This window comes from Aegilops tauschii, chromosome 7 (genome assembly GCF_002575655.3).
Source record: "Aegilops tauschii subsp. strangulata cultivar AL8/78 chromosome 7, Aet v6.0, whole genome shotgun sequence".
In the NCBI taxonomy this organism is placed as follows: domain Eukaryota; kingdom Viridiplantae; phylum Streptophyta; class Magnoliopsida; order Poales; family Poaceae; genus Aegilops; species Aegilops tauschii.
In genome coordinates this window covers 512,437,048-512,453,445 of record NC_053041.3, presented here as the reverse complement: position 1 = coordinate 512,453,445, position 16,398 = coordinate 512,437,048, and the positions used below count along the sequence as shown (strand labels likewise).

The 16,398-nt window shown below is 39.5% G+C and overlaps 1 protein-coding gene across 4 annotated transcripts; it reads right to left on the bottom strand.

Annotated features, from left to right (window-relative positions):
* Positions 1–1,585: 1,585 nt before the first annotated feature.
* On the bottom strand, positions 1,586–15,772 carry LOC109743520 (probable inactive protein kinase At3g63330). 4 transcript variants are annotated; one of them, XM_020302617.4, is made up of 20 exons: positions 15,373–15,772; positions 14,478–14,727; positions 14,153–14,262; positions 13,932–14,066; positions 12,537–12,768; positions 9,964–10,334; positions 9,278–9,351; positions 8,856–9,009; positions 8,438–8,644; positions 7,606–7,834; positions 6,727–7,161; positions 5,940–5,997; positions 5,709–5,796; positions 5,070–5,141; positions 4,107–4,190; positions 3,854–3,997; positions 3,260–3,338; positions 2,888–2,970; positions 2,740–2,794; positions 1,586–2,172 (listed from the first exon to the last, which is right to left on the bottom strand). In XM_020302617.4, the coding sequence occupies exons 9-20, from the start codon at positions 8,557–8,559 to the stop codon at positions 2,113–2,115; spliced, it is 1,509 nt and encodes a 502-aa protein (XP_020158206.1). In that variant the 5' UTR covers positions 8,560–8,644; positions 8,856–9,009; positions 9,278–9,351; positions 9,964–10,334; positions 12,537–12,768; positions 13,932–14,066; positions 14,153–14,262; positions 14,478–14,727; positions 15,373–15,772; the 3' UTR covers positions 1,586–2,112. The 4 variants fall into 4 exon arrangements, 3 of the variants coding, with proteins under 3 accessions (XP_020158206.1, XP_020158203.1, XP_040250336.1); XM_020302614.4 differs by having other exon boundaries at positions 8,438–8,621; positions 15,373–15,767; XR_006666184.2 differs by lacking the exons at positions 1,586–2,172; positions 2,740–2,794; positions 2,888–2,970; positions 3,260–3,338 and having other exon boundaries at positions 5,018–5,141; positions 8,438–8,621; positions 15,373–15,767.
* Between the last annotated feature and the right edge of the window lie 626 nt (positions 15,773–16,398).

Below are 16,398 nucleotides of genomic sequence, written 5' to 3'. Positions count from 1 at the left end.
TTGAGTTGTTTCAACCTTGATATTCCACCACTTTGTTCTAGCGACTTTGGCGTGCTTATCCCGCTAGACACGAATCCGAAAGCGAAAGTCAGCCACCAAAAGCTTATGTTAACGGATCTCACCCACCTTACAATCTAGGAAAGCATGCATGTCTTCTCTCCTCGGGAGGATGAAATTAAATTGACTAGTGAAACTAAAAGACACTAGATGGGTTTCTCTCTTCTTAAAGAGAGTGTTAGTTACGATAAAGTCGTAGGCTAGAGTGAAGCTTAAGACATCTCCTTGATTCCTGTTGTCATAGCCAAAGCCCCCATGCACCCCTTCAAAACATATGTTAGATGTACCCACGTGGACATTGAGGTCCCCCACCACAAACTTCTTGCTAATAGGTACACTACTAACCATGTTCTCCCGACCTTCTCAAAACTCCCTTTTGGTGCTCTCATGTGGCCTACTTGCGGGGCATACGTGCTGATAACATTGAGAACTAAGTCCCCAACTACCAGCTTGACAAGGATAATTTGTTCCCTTGCCTCTTGACGTCCACCACTCCATACTTGATGCTCTTGTTGATCAAGATGCCTACTCCATTTCTGTTTGTAGTTGTTCCCGTATATCACATCTTAAAGTCGGTATCCTCCACCTACTTCGACTTCTGTCCCCTCTATTTGGTTTCTTGGGCGCATATGATATCAAGTTATCAACACCTCTCCCCATTGTTGTATCAACTAGCTCTCCTAATTTACATGTCAGGGACCCTACGTTCCAACTACCTAAGCAAACCCTAATAGGCCCGGCTAGCTTCCTCACCCTTCGCACTCGTCGAGTCAATTACTCATTTGTCACTACACCTGGGCGTCCATGTAGTGCACCACTAAGGATATAACGACCTGATCCTTGCTCATTTATTGCCCATTTAACACCACACCTGGATTCCGATATGGCATGTCGCTCAGATGGTTACGCTCCAACGATGTTCTTCTGGGTTTCATCTTCATAAGAGTGGCTGAGTTTTGAAATTGGCTCGCGAGGCCTATCACAACCCCCTCTCCTTCCCCGAGCTTGGGACCGACTGTGTAGAGACAACATAAGCGGAGCTAAACTAAGGCTAGGTGTTAGAGGAGGGACAAAATCATGAATTTATAATCTGGGTAGCTCCCAAACATTACATGAAACCGTGTGCAAGGTTTGGAGGTGGGGCTAGGTGTAGAACACCAAAAGCGAAGAGGGTTTAGTTATTCACCATTTAATATAATGGCAAATAAAAACAGAGCTTAGTTTAGTAAAATATATCAAAATTAATCCTTAATAAAAAGCCATATGATGCTTATGAGATGCACATGATGTACAATCAATATCTAACGTAAGTGTTGGTCATGGGCTGTTACATGAAGCTCAAGCTTCGGCCAGCATATGCGATGAGGTTGCTACTAAAGCTCCTCTGCTTTTCTTTTTTCTTCGAACTATGCAAGAGTTCTACTCTCTCCGTCCGAAAATACTTGTCATCAAAATGGACAAAAAGAGATGTATCTAGAATTAAAATACATCTAGATACATTCCCTTTTATCCATTTTGATGACAAGTATTTCCGGACGGAGAGAGTACATGTAAATTCATCAAGAAGTTGATACAGCGCCAAATAAATACATGACCCCATACAAGCGGCACGACAAAAACTAAAACCATGTATTTTTATTTTCTGTTCTACGTTCCAGTGCTTCCACTTTGTGGCCCAAACAACTAGTGAGCTCGGTATACTATACGTTCCACAACAAGTAGTACTCCTGATGCAACCGTTAATGGATCACGTTGTGGCATGGTTGAAGCTCGCCAGTCATGTTTTAATAAGCACATATCTGCGGAACAGCTGAAAGTCCTCAAATGCGCCTTCTTCCTTGCATTCATTTTGGATCTAACTATACAACTGTTTCTCCACCTTCCAACAATCTTTCTCTGCCTACGTTGCATTGCACTGTGTGATATTTACAGCATCTGATGGGCAGGGTTTACGATTCCGTTGAACAACCTTGCCAAACGAAGCTAGTTAAACCTGAAAGACCTATTGAAGGCTGTCTGATTACATCTCTTCGTGGTCTATTCATGGCCTATCGATTATGGTGGCTCTTGGAAGTACGGATGGTTCAATGCTTCATCAATGCTTAGACGGTCCTCCTGCGAGACAGGTAATTCATTGCATGTTAAATCAATGGAAACGAAGAAAATGGTAAAATCACACTAAGAACTGCATTATTGTTTAAATCGGTCAAACTCAATAACAAGACATGGATGGCCACATTATGGTTTAACATGGTTCTTTTCAAGTTTAATAGGACGCACAGGACCGAAAAATGGGACAGCCATAGCCTAATCAGTGCCTTACTGTGCACAGCTGCACATTATGTCCACTAATTGCTGTGATAAATCTTCATCTTTTTGTTCAATTGAGAGCTGGGTGTGGGACTACAGTTAAAACAACTCCTATCAGGATAAGAGGTATTAGACCTTAGACAACATTAGGCACAGAATCTTTGTTACAGATAACAGAATTCGGCCCCAAGTGAGGTTTATTACCTACATGCACAGTAATTGAACTTTCCTGACGGAGATATTTCATAACTGCTACGATTTTTCACATCATCTAGCAACTATTCCACATCACCCATTCATAATAGCCAGATTCTTTTGAAACAAAGGGTACAAAATGCCTCTTTTTTGCAGAACTGGGTTCAAGACACTTACATGATGCCACACTAGTAGCTGGCGCGCTAGTCGCAATGCCCACAAATTAGGAAAGCTGGAATACGTTAGCAATGTGGTACAATTAGATATGATGAACTGAATAATCGGGGTCTGCAGAAAATGGTGATAAGAAGAAAAAAATACCAACCCCATTTTAAGAGGGTCTAGGATTTTCACTTGACGGGCAAATGATTCTTCAGAGCATTTCCAAGAAGCTAACCCGCCGTGGCCCTTAAATAATGAAAAGGAAAGAAGGAATCAGGTGATGTGGAAGCTTAAAGCATAGTAATAAACTAATAATGACAGAATAGGTCGATGCAGGGAATAATAAAGGATGTATATGCAGATCTGGACATTTCCTGGAAAAAAAATCTCTGCCAAAAATATAGCTTTCTGAATTTTGCCGTCCTGAACAACTATGTGAACACAGGCATTTATCTGACATTTTTGGAAGAGAATGACATATAATGCACACGATCATGACAAGTTAATCAATAGATAATGTAGTTGTTGTACTGACCCGTTCGGAATTAATGCTGCCTTGTTGTTGCGTGGAAATCCCCGGTACTAAAATGCACAGTTCCATGTAAGACCTCAACCTAACATCATAACAAGATAGAAGAAACGCTACGTCTCAATACTCCACAGCATTTACCAGGAAAAATAATACTGCACAGATAATTTGGAATCACCATAATTCAAATGATCAAGCAAGTTGACACTAATGGTTCAGCAGTGCCCCAAAACAGACAAATTGTATTATGGCACTGTGACATGCTGATAATTAAAAAAGACATTTAGCTAAGATGCTATATATTGTTCGGAAACCATTTTTTTGTAGTTTTCTGTGTCGAAGGTCGAATTTCCAGAAAAATCTGAATTCTGCTATTAATCACGCACTTCAGCTTAGGGCATCAATTTCTTATGTTGCCTTACAGCATTGGTTTGTTCCATGAGCCTAAAATGATGTTTGTACTATTTCATTCACAATGAACATATTTGATTTCTTAGGATTGGTATGAGAATCAAGTTGCAAACTATACCAGCTTCGCTAATCTAGGAACAGAAAATGTACTTCATAACTCACACATCAAAAACCAAAACAGTGTCTCACTTGTATGCAAGCTCTTTTGTTTCCTCACTCCACCCTTCAAGGCGTTGATCCATTAAAATACGTGCACGGTCACTTATCTGGAAAACATGTGGAGAACCAACTATCAACTCCAGCATGACAACTCCAACACTCCAGATATCATACCTGTAAACAACGCAATGAGAATATCAATGACTTTCAGTGCGGCTGTGCTGACAATGGTGGCACAGGGAAGCATTTGCAGAAGTAAAACAAATGGAGGACAGAGACATACTTCAGTCTTGCACTTTTTGATCCCTGAAACCAGCTTGAATTAAGGAGTGCCTCTGGAGGAGTGTATTCAAAAGTCTGCTCAGACCTAGAATTGAGTTCAAACTAGGATTAGAATGGAATGAAACAAAAGAAAGCAGGATCATGCAGTCTTCTTCAAGAACAAGCATGTTGGACAGTGTAGAGTATAGCTTTCTGCAACTGCTAAAAGAATACTGGGCAGTAAATTGACGGCCAGATAATGTCCAAAGTACTTAGCATGGAAAAACACCTTTTTCGAGAAACAAAATGTTGCAGTTCGGCACTGAACATGTCCATTAAGAGGAAAATCATGCAAGTTGGCACAAGAACCTACTCTAAAAATGAACCATTGGCATAAACATGATGAGAAATAAAGAAATTACTTGAAAAAAAAACTAAAATTAAAAACAAACATACTAGTTAATAAATTCATAAATCCTGCACGTCATACAGTTCACGTGCTTCAACTTTGAAACCAGCGTGTAGAACCGTTTGAAAAAAATATCATGGATTAGTTCATTGAACTCTTAAAGATACATTCAGTTCCAAAAGAACTTTTAGAAACAAAAAGTCATATTTTCACATATTGGATAGTAAGATCTATGTTCAAAATGAATCGACCGTTTACAGCAAGGTCTTGAAGCACTAAAGTGTACATGCCAACTCAATGAAAGAGGCTATGTTCTTCAAACCTAAACATACAACATCATTGATGGTCAAGAATTCAAGTACTATGATTTTTTTAAATATATGGTTGAGTTACACAATGATCATATAGGATATAAAATGGAGAAGCATTACAGAGCAACCTAATTAAGAAGTGATGACGATTTTCAAACTGCAACATCCAAAAAATAAAAATAAATAAGTGTTCAGTGCCTAAAGCCCAACAACCTCATAAATGTATGCTCTGACAAATGATAATAGGGAGAAAATTATCACACACCGAGTAGGCCCTGAACCATAAAGATGCTTCAAAGTGAAATCATCAATGGCACTGCCGAAGTCAATAAGACGCCTGCATATAAAAAGTCAGTAAGTAGTGCCAGAAGAATGCAACACCCTGCTAACATTTTTAGATGTGCAAACATGACAGTTGACCATGTCACAATTTGAGTTTTAATATCTCAAGTTAGAACTGAAGTTCACCTAGCAAGAGCACACCACTTCAGGCCATGTGATGGTATATGCCATATAATTGAACTTTCTCTATGTTGGTCCCTTAACGACTTGTTGGCAAACGAGAAACAGAAATGAAGAACATTGTGGTTTGTTCGGGAAAACTTGGTCAACATATTCTTTTGGGCTGGTAGAGCTAGACTACTGTACATGTGAGGTAAATTTCTTATAAACATTGTACTACTGTTACCCACTTTTGACTACTTGGTAATATTCTATAAAAAGTAGGGTGCTTGAAAAAATCATGTGGGACCTGCATACACGCCTCTAAAACTGATTTCAGCTATCCGAATGTTGTTAGAATTTTGTAATCCAACTACCAAGAAAATTGAAATATCCAAGTAAAAGATAAATAAGCTCAACCTAACTGTAAGAGGTATATCTCATAGAACATCTTAGTTCTTACAAGTTCAGCTTGTTTTCCGTTGCTTCAGATGGAATCTCTCTTAAACATTTTCCCGTCTTCAAATCCTCAAAGCAGATGATCATGTTCTCTACCAAGGCATAATACAAATCATGTTAACACAACTCGTTGATCGAATATGTCTGTGGAAAAAATGATGGGAAGATGGGGTACTATGTGCGGCTCAATTAGTGTGGTAAGGAACTAGAGAGTAGAAGTCAATGGAATTTTTACCAGGTTTAATATCCCTGTGAGTGATGTTACGATCATGACATGCCTTCAGACCCATCAGCTGAAAAACGAAGCAAGTAAGAAATGTATATTAATCTATTGAGTATGAAATCATAAAAAACAAGCCAGCACCTTAAAAAATATGTCTTCCTTTTTTAATAAAAGAGAGGTAAAAAAATACAACGACCTACGTGAGAATGCTGGTTACGTTTCAATTTAAACTAGAGAATACCCCGCGCGTTGCTACGGGAATTGGTTGCAATATATTTTAGTAATATGATTGTATGAAACATGCATAGTGGAATTAATAATATACAAACTAAAACTAAAAATGAATATTATATATTTGTACTCCCTCCGTCCCATGATATAAGATGCTATTACAACCAATATATGAGTACATTGGTTGTAATAACATCTTATATTATGGGACGGAGGGAGTATTTGATTATTGTGTAGTCAAAAAATAATTTGAATATAAGTGGCATAACATAATGGAAAAGTTTTTACCATGCATGCTGAGTGCACCTTTAATGAGGTGGCATGTGTGGTGAGGGGGATGTGTGCATGGGATCAACTAATTATGGATTTTTTTTTCCTCATGCATGTTGTAGTGGGCCTTTGATGAGGTGGCATATGTGCATGTTAAGATAATAGAGATAGTGGGGATGAACTATTTAGGTATATAGGATTTCACAATGACTAAAACCACAATAAACTATGTGAGAAGCACCTAAAGGGGCAGCCATGACATTTGTTTACAGGACTATAAAGATTAGAATAAGCATACCAGTTGCCATAAGAGGTTTTGCATTTGCCTTTGCCCAGCTTTAGTAGTCCTTAACCAATACCACCACTTTGATGGTTGCAGAACTTGAATATATCTGACCCTCTCATTATCATCACCGGTAACTAACTTTGTGTCTTCAGCAGCATATAACAATTTTGACAATGAGCGGCCTTCATTGCGGTACACAAGCCATATTTCCCTTGATTCTGATTCAAAAGATTCTATAAACCTAGCCACATGCTTCAGTGATTCTTCAACAGCTGAGATGTTCTGTTCTGGAAAGCTATACTCAATGAATTGCATGTCCATCGGAAACGTTGCAGATGATGATTCCATCCTTGACAAAATTTCAAGGGTTTTTGAAGCATTTGAAAATAATTCTCCAAAATGCTTCTCCCGCAGTCCGCTCAAGTAAGCAGCATTTCCTCTTTCCACCTGCAGTTTCCAAGCAGCAGAGTCAAGACAATAAAGCTTTTCAAGAATCTAACTTCCTTATTTTAGGGTAAGGACAATGTTGCTCTTAAATGCATCACATGCAATGGCGGAAAAGTGGTCGGACCCTTCCCCGGACCTTGCGCAAGCGGGAGTTACGTGCACCGGGCTGTCCCTTTTATGCAATGGCGGAAAAATTCGAAATGCCAAAGATGCCCAATATGATCATTTGACCACATCAAGAATGTCAAAACCCAGCATTCGGTGAAAACTAATATATGCATGAACATCAAACATTCAGCAGATTAGTGGCTCCTAGCACTTACCGGCTAGCACAGCGTGAATCAAAATACATTAAGTAGGATCAATTACTGTACCTCTAAAACTAGATAATGGGAGTACATGACAGAATGACAGATAGTTCATTGGAAAGAATAGTGGGTTTACCATTATGCGCTTCAATATGAATAAATCACCATCTATCATGTCTGAGCCATGATTTTCATCAGATGACGATGTTGTGTTTGAACTTGTGCAATTATACGAGTCTGGTGTAAGTATAGTGTTAAAGTGGGAAGGATCTTTATGTACATCTACATCATCAGAGCAATTCCAACGAAATGCCAACCAGACTTCACCATATGAACCGCGATCAAATCTTCTCTTCAGCTTGTACCTAATTATCATTACAAAAGGAAAAACTCATATGTACGTATACATGACTTGAACTATTACCATGAAAATGATTATATGCAACTTGACGTGAGGAAAATGGTTTCAAAGGGAATAAAATCTATCTCCAGCAGCTCTTCTCAAACTATGCCCTTGCACCTGACCTGACACCTCACCTGATCAATAAATTGTGCCACAAACAACTCTTCCATCATTTCACTCAATGGTGCATTCATGAATGAAATACAGCGATAATCAGAATATAAACTACTAATTCAGGACGGAGGGAGTATAAATTAATATCTTTCTGCTGTGCAATTACCACTTACGTGTGGTTCTTCATTTGGAAAAGTAATAGATGTATTGCACTCGTTATCACCTAAAACTTGAAAGTAAAAGTACAACAAGATAATACAGTATATGTATATGTGACTTCGGGCGAAAGTTTGACTGGCATAGACTCTACCAGTAAGAAATCTAAAAATGCCACGCATGATGATTAAAAAACAATTAAACCAAATAATCTAAACTTCAGCAACATCTTGAGGTTGTTATCCAAATATGCTGAAAGGGTACTCAGGAAGATGCTCAACAATGGAAATGGTACCTGATGTCAGCTATCTTATAGCCAAATGCATGTGAACTGCTTGATCTGCTTCCATTATGTGAAACAGAATCAAGCAAGCCAAAATAATTTGCAAACCCTTCAGGACTAGTACATCGTCCCATTTCATCATCTTGATGGACAAGGTGCCAGCAAAAGTTTCTGTCCTTGTATTTTTCAAGATTTCCTGTGCCCCAATGTACCCAAAGTCTAAGATCAAAAAACAAATGTATAGAAACGAATTTAAAAAAAACTCAAACATGCCCAAATCAATATGTGTCAACTATCAAGTCTTAAAAAGAAGATTACTAAGCCATTGAAATAAGACTAAACCCTCCAACAAGCTAAACCCCTCCAAAAACAAATGACCTTGTTACTAAAAACAGACGACACACAAGCATCCCTGAAAAAGGTAACTCACCATCAGAAGATAACACATTTTCAGTTGGCATGTGATTGAAGTCATGGACTCCTTCATGCTGATAGTCCTTGGGTACCCTAAATATAAAGTCCATGTCTTCATCAAGACTCTCAGATAAGTAGAAACAACCCAGTCTCTTAAGTTTTGCATCGACCTAATTCAGAGCAGACAGAAATACAATTAATAGCATAAAAGATTCCACAATAAACTCCAACAGACATTGAACATGTAGCTTAATAAATGAAAGTATGAATGAAGATAGGGCTTTCTTGTCAAAGAATTCCAAGTTCATGCAGAACACTAACATGCTAAGTCAAACATATTTTCCATTCACACAGCACATGGAATGTAAATTCTCTTTGTTTTAACTGTTAATATCTAACTTTCAGGGCAAACAGTGACATAATAAATTTCTCACTTACCAAGAATCTCTGGAACTTTGTCGACGAGCGCTTGAAATACTCCATTTCAATAACAGCTGAGCTAACTCCATCGTCTGCAAATACATTGAAATACATGTCAACAAAAGTACGGACTGAGAAAGACTTCACAGGAGGCCTTGAACTACCTTTGAGTGCAGAAAGTGAAACAGCAAAATTTGATGGGTAGGCTAATGGTCAATAGAAGTTAACTAAATTAGAATTTTAGATTCACAGGATCAATCCAGTTATGTATACTTATATATCAAACAATCACTTGAATAACAAACAATCACTTGGATAGAACAAAATGTAGCAACAGGGCAGCAAAAGAAGAGGATAACATCATAGAACAAGGAGTCTTGTTTCCCCTTAAAAAAAGTGGTTTGCCCTCCTGTGAATATTTCAGCATACCTATTTAGGGTGTCCAACATAATAATAACAGGGAACTGACTAACATGCAAACATCAATCAGCTTAAGATTGAAAGGAAACTTGAACCAAACTGATAAGAAAATGCACGAATTAGCAAATTATTACTTTATTAGTCATCTGCAATCGGTGGGTGAAATTACAGTTTTGTTATGATTAAAGTCAAACAAAATACAAATGCTTTCAAATAAAATTGCAATGTACAAATTACAGAGTAGTTGCAATTAAAAAATATAAGTAATCAGAGACTAAGCCTACCTGACTTGTGTTGGTACGGAATGGTCTGTAAAGGCAAAACAGATGTCACTGAATTTTCTTCAAGATGGTGCCAATCTTCTATTCTAGCTCCAGAGCTACTAGGAGATCCCAATGGAACAATCACAGCTGCTACATTGTCTGTTGTGCCTTTCTGTAAAGCAAGATGAACTATAAAATCCGCCAAATTCTGTTGCACGACAGCAAGGGGTTCAAAATCCTGGTTAACACCATATTTCGCATACAGCATCATGTCGCAAACATCTTGCATGCTCATTTTCTCAAAGACACCGTCAGAGGAGGCAATAAGAAAGCTATCGTTTGCTGACAGAAGCTGCCACCCTGTCAGTTCAGGTGTCGATATTACACCATACCTACAAGAACAATGAGCCATAACAATTCAGCATGTCCATGCAACTAACATATCAAGGAACAGAGAGTTTTGAACATCAAAATGTCACATTCGACAAGCCACAGACATAAATTCTTAGCCATCTGAAACTTCCGCATGGAAGATCTACAAACAGCGATATACTCCCTCCCTAACTTAATATAAGACGTTTGATAGTGTCAGAGGTAGTATCAAATAATTCTATGCCACGATATTCTGGATGTCTCAATATTTTAATCTTTAATCTGCAAATGCTCCTCTCACTGGCTTCATATTTTCATCGATTTCATTGCAGATTGCTTTGGGATCTAGAATATCTCTTCTGTTATAAAAAAGTTTAATCACCCTTCTGTCTCAGGTTGGTCTCTCCCAACCCATCCTATGCAACAGATGGGCCATCCCTGCATCTCACTGGTAACATGAAGCCCCAGTGCCTTGCTCCACAAGATCTCAACTTCAAGTTGCTGTTCCTCGTTTGCTCTCCACTCGCCTTCCCAGTCACTAACCTAAATCGGATGACTATCACCACCAGGCCCTAATCACCATCATGTCTCCTCCCAAACCCTGAGGCCTTACCCTCGCCCTCTGCCTCAACTGACCCTGCACACACTGCAACTCTGGAATCACCATGCACTAGTTGCCGACCTCCACGTGACATCGGTGCACCACCAGCGCAGCGAGGACGAGATGTGGGTGTCACATCATTGCATGTAAGGGGCATAGTCCAGAGATATCCTCATGGCACCAGTAGCCTGGACCCAGTGGTGGACACTAAGCGGGGCACTTGGAGGGAGGGGAACCGAGGAAGCATCCAGGGATGACGCCAACCAAGAGTTGTAATGTAGTTCTCTATGGAGGAATAGTGGTTTACCATAGGATTCCCCGAATTTATTTGGGGTCAGCTGACCTCAATGCTATACTGCTAGCTCCATCGCTGGAAGCAACTGCGCAAGTAAGTCCAGAGCAAAATGGGTACCTAGATGAAACTATGACGATGGTGTGGATTTTCTTGTTACCGTTGTGATTGATACAAGGTAAACTAAGTAGTAAGTAGTAAGTATAGTTCTTTGATAATTTTTCTATTTATAAGTACAAGAATGTGTGTCTAGAGTTATTGAGAGCCTGGTATACTGGACGGTCCTTGGTTAGGGTCAATGCTTAGTGGGTGTTCAGTTAGTTGTTTCCTTAATTCTGGAGTCTGGACAATGAAGCGATGAACCGAATGGTGGCCATTCGGCTTTCTGAGAACTCTTCTCAGTTCTCACTATGCCGTCCAGGCATCCACATTCAACCCAGTGAAGGGAGTGTCATGTTGAGGCTGCACATGTTGAGTTTGGGCGAGCTCGGCATGCACACTTCATACTGTCTGTATATGTTGAGCATTCTTTTATTTGGCTTTGTTATGATTTCTTCAAATCAAATAACGTTGCCCATGTATGCTAGTAAGTAATGGGGTTAAGCATCTGTCATAGTGAGGTTGGACAGAAACGACTTCAAGGAAGAATAACACTTGTGCCTGCTGGGGGTAGAGACAAACTAGAGCAAGGGATGGGGTGCCATGTATAATACAGAGCCAGACTGTAACAACTTATTTTAATATTTCCAGTTAACAGAGATAACATCCCAAACCAATAAGATCCTAAATCTCTTCTGTAAGTAACACTATAACTCGCAGAATGACAGGTTTAATGTACAAGCTATAGATTCCATGATTAATTACATCAATTTTTCATTGTGCACTGACTTCCGGTGCGGTCTGACCATCTGGGCGCATAAGCCATCCTCAGAGAATTGTGCAGCAGTTCTATGAGTAAATTCCAATTGATCAGCTCTTACCTCGTTGCCTGGAACTGGTGCACTATTTTGAGAGGCCATCTTGTGGCCCAAGTTAGTAGACCAAATGGAATGTTCAGTGCACCCTACAACATGCGGTTATGTGATAAATCATAAAATTGAACGATCTATAGTTCTTAATATTGATCCCCAAATCCGTAGTTTTCTGAGTGTTTGTACTTTGTACACGATACTTGCAGTTTGGTGAAATTTACTCTTTAATAAAATGCAGTAGGGCTACATGTAACTTTTTTATTTTTCAAGATATGCAAACTCCAATACATTGAAAACCTTGGGAAACTGGTAGGTTAGACATAATTGGAGAAAAGAACTCAATAGATTGCGTACTAACCGTTTAAAAGGCACATCGCCAATAGCTCGAGATAGTGCAAGCTCACCATTAACACGGTATACACCAGCCCACTCAAGAACATAACCACCAGCAGCTTCTACACGCCTTCTCTCATCCTCTCTATCCGGATGATGGTCCCTGGTTAACTCCTTTACATTGTAAAGTGGTCCACCATAATTTGCCAAAGCAAAGTCCTCGTGATTGCTAGAGTTTCTCTTTCTTCTCCGTTTCCCTGATAATGGAAGCTTTCTGATTATTGTTTCTCCACAAGTCCACAGTGCAAGTCATACAAGCAGATTCAGGATGTAGACACCATTTAAAGCAGAAGGTTTTATTTGTATGAAGCAGCAAATTTTGGAGATCTCCTGTTCAACTAGAAGTCTAGAAGTGAAGAATATTTGTTACCACAGTTCTTTCATGATTTGATCCATAAATGAACCAATATTGGTCTTGGTTACTGCAACCTGCCTAAATTTTACTCGGTAGCCTAACATAAAATTTTCTACCATGATATTATAAGTACAGGTTTGTTTTCCCTTGAACATGCATCAAAATTCGCGTCATTTTGTATTAGTAAGGACACCGTGATGGCGCGAAACTAACAACCAAAATGGAAAAAAAAACTGAAAAACTATACTGCCCTAAACTACCCAGCCAAGATTAAAAACGATTATTGAACACAGCCAGCTAGGCAATGTCTTAAGACTAATGCACATACAGGTAGTCACATAAAAGGATGAAAGCTAGGCCCCCTAACAGCAAAGCATGCACTAATGTCTAATGAAGAGAAGCTTGTATTAAAACAAAGGCCATGCTGACAAGACAAGAGATAATGATGCATCACGACATGAACAATGCACCGTGGCAGTTTCAAAAGTTACAGTTAAAAGCTAAAACGTGGCGTTTTCAACATTTCTCGCCATATGTAGTTCTACTATATTATGGTGGTTTTGGTTATTGTTTTTACGCCAAAGTCACGGCACACCTATTCTCTCCCAGATTGCCACTTGGTTTCTGCGGCATTATATACAAGGATGTCAAATCCCATACCGAGGCAATGTGGATCACCAGACAGTGCTAGTCGTATCTCGTACAATTTATTATAAACATTGCTCAAAGAAACATGGATCCAAGGAGGATAGGAATTAGGATAACATTAGTAGTATGCTTTGATATTTTCAGCCCAGATAAATATAGCCTGTAAATCTGTAATATGCATGAGACTGAAAGAGTATGGGATCTGGAGAGACAGGGTAACAGGGGGAGGGAGAAAATAAAATGCAAGAAAATGCTTGCCAACAAGAGTAGGAGAGTAATTGACAGGACAGAAAACATCTAAAACAAGCAACATCCATCTGGGAAAGTTATTTAAATAATAAAAGAAAGAAGACTAACTCTTTTGACGGTATGAGGCATGACTTTGTGAGCACAAAAATGCTTTTGAATCTCCCACATTAGCCGTTATGATTTGGCCATCGGCTATCAAGACCACAGTAGCTGTTGAACCGGACTTGAATTTTTTTCGTAAAGCTTCCTGCATTACACATGCCAAATAATCCTTTTCAATTATTACGAACGTGCACAATGAAGTTTAATTTTGCTTACGAAAATGAGACCTTCCTTGGAGAATGTTAGGTCAATATCCTGAACTGCCCTCAATAATGATTCCTTCAGAATTTCCATGTGAAAAGATCGATCTAGAATTGTGGGTGATATCCAACATGACCTGCACTTTTTTAGAACCATGAACAACTTTTATTGCCCTGAAAATAAGGTTCAGATTCTTCGAAAGTGGCATATGAAAATTAATACTTTGATAGCATTCTGAGATCAAGGAAACATGAAAATCATCATCAACATGCTGTAAACAGGATGTAACTTCATAGTGTAAACACAACCAGAACTATTTACATGGATTAGAGGGCATGATAAAAGACAAACCTCTGCCCGTGGTTGGACTGATCCTCTTTGTACAGGTTAAGAACACTGTTAAGAATAGTAACTTCCTTATGTGTCAGCTTTCCAGTTGAGTTTCTGAACATGATGGAGTATATACCGTCAAGAAGAAAATAAACATGAAGCAACAAGTACTCCAGTAAGAGCTTAGAAGCCATCTCACTGGCCTCATCTCCATTATGACCATCAAATATTGCCATCACTCCGACATCCACCTCTTTAATCCTCATTTGCTCTGTATAATATAGCAAGTTAGCCAGAATCAGATTACAAATGAACCAGGTGCATCTTAAAGGATCGAGCATAAAATCACAATAACCAAAGCACTTTTGAAGAAAGTATTTCTACAAAATCGTTTGACTGACTATGTAATAGGCTAATAGCGACTTGTTATCCCTAGACATATAAGTCATGAGGCACTAATCAACTTGACCAACTCGCAGTCTTGCAGTATGCAGTATGCAACCTTAATGGCAGGAAAAGGATGTTGTGCTAGGTCTAATAAACTCTGCAGGGTACCTTTCTACTATGATCCTTCCAACATCAACATGTATCCAGCTTCCCACTCCCATTTTTACGATTTCTTAGTGACTACACTCTCTGACATGAGATACCAACTAACATTCAGGAGTACAAATCATAGTACCAGTAAACCAGAAGCAGAATACTGTTTTCATTCCTCATTTCTAGCTCAAGAGTTCATGAAGCACAATAATAAGTGCATTAATTAATAAACAAGGTTGCCAGTACAATCATCCTGGAAGCTCTGGTTAACTGCACATGATTTCTCAATATTCCCTCGCCCTTCCACCTCATAGCTGCAGTGCAGCACCGCGTGTAAATTGCGGATTTGTTTTACTGACTCCGTGTTGTGCGGTACCTATGAAGGGGATGCGGATGCCGAGAGCGCAGACGGCGCGGTCCTCCTGGGAGCGGCGGCGGCCGCGGTGAGCCGCCACATGGCACCTCCTCGGCTGCGGGGAGGAGGGGCCCTTGTCCCCATCCCCCTCGCCGGCGGAGAGGATGGTCCAGCGGGGGCAGTGCGCGGACTGGTACACCGCGGGCGCGCCGCCCTCGCGGTACACAGCAAGGCACGTCGCCGACTCCCCCGTGCACAGGAGCGGCGATAGGAGCTCGATGAGGATGAGAAGTAGGATGGTACGGTGGCCGGATGGCGGTAAGGACATCGGCGAGTCGCCGGAGCAGAAGAGGGGAAGAGGAATTTATTTTTATTTTTTTGAGACACAGAGGGGAAGAGGAATTATGGGCTTGCGTATCGCGAGCTCGTGACGGGCCCCGAGCAACAATTTCTTCAATCCGAGCTGGCGACTAGAGCGACGAGGAAGGGGAGCTGCTATACAGCGCCCGCTGCGAGCCATACGATCTGGTCGCTCACCCACGTCTTTCATGAGCCGGCACAAGTAGCGCAGGTTTTTTTAGCTAAAATGTAAAATACACTAATGCCCTCAAAAAACAAAAAGTTTAAATACACTACTCCCTCCGATCCATATTACCTTTCGCTCAAACGGATGTGTATACACATATTTCACTGCTAGATACATTCATCTGAGTGACAAGTAATATGGATTGAGGGGAGTAATATATTTTGAGAGACACCTGAACACTTTTTATGATATTTAAATGTAATAAAATGTCTTACTAATTTATATAAATATAACCATTTTAATAAAAAAATATGTGTGTGTGCAAATATATAAAATAAGCATGTACTCCTAAAATACATTTTATGCATTTTATAAAAAGTGTTCAGGCATTTAAAAATATTCATTTATTTTTTAAATTAAACATGTTTAACAAAAGATCATCATGTATAAAACTTTGTTCAACATATATTTAGAAAAATCAATGTCTATTTAAGATATATTCGAAATGTTCCTCATGTGTT

Excerpts from the sequence above, each read along its gene's own strand:
- LOC109743520 (XM_020302614.4), bottom strand. The coding sequence starts at position 15,679 with ATGTCCTTACCGCCATCCGGCCACCGTACCATCCTACTTCTCATCCTC. Across the intron at positions 9,010-9,277 it reads CAAAGTTCCAGAGATTCTTG|GTCGATGCAAAACTTAAGAG; the intron begins GTAAGTGAGAAA and ends GCTCTGAATTAG. Across the intron at positions 3,998-4,106 it reads TCAAAAAGTGCAAGACTGAA|GTATGATATCTGGAGTGTTG; the intron begins GTATGTCTCTGT and ends CGTTGTTTACAG.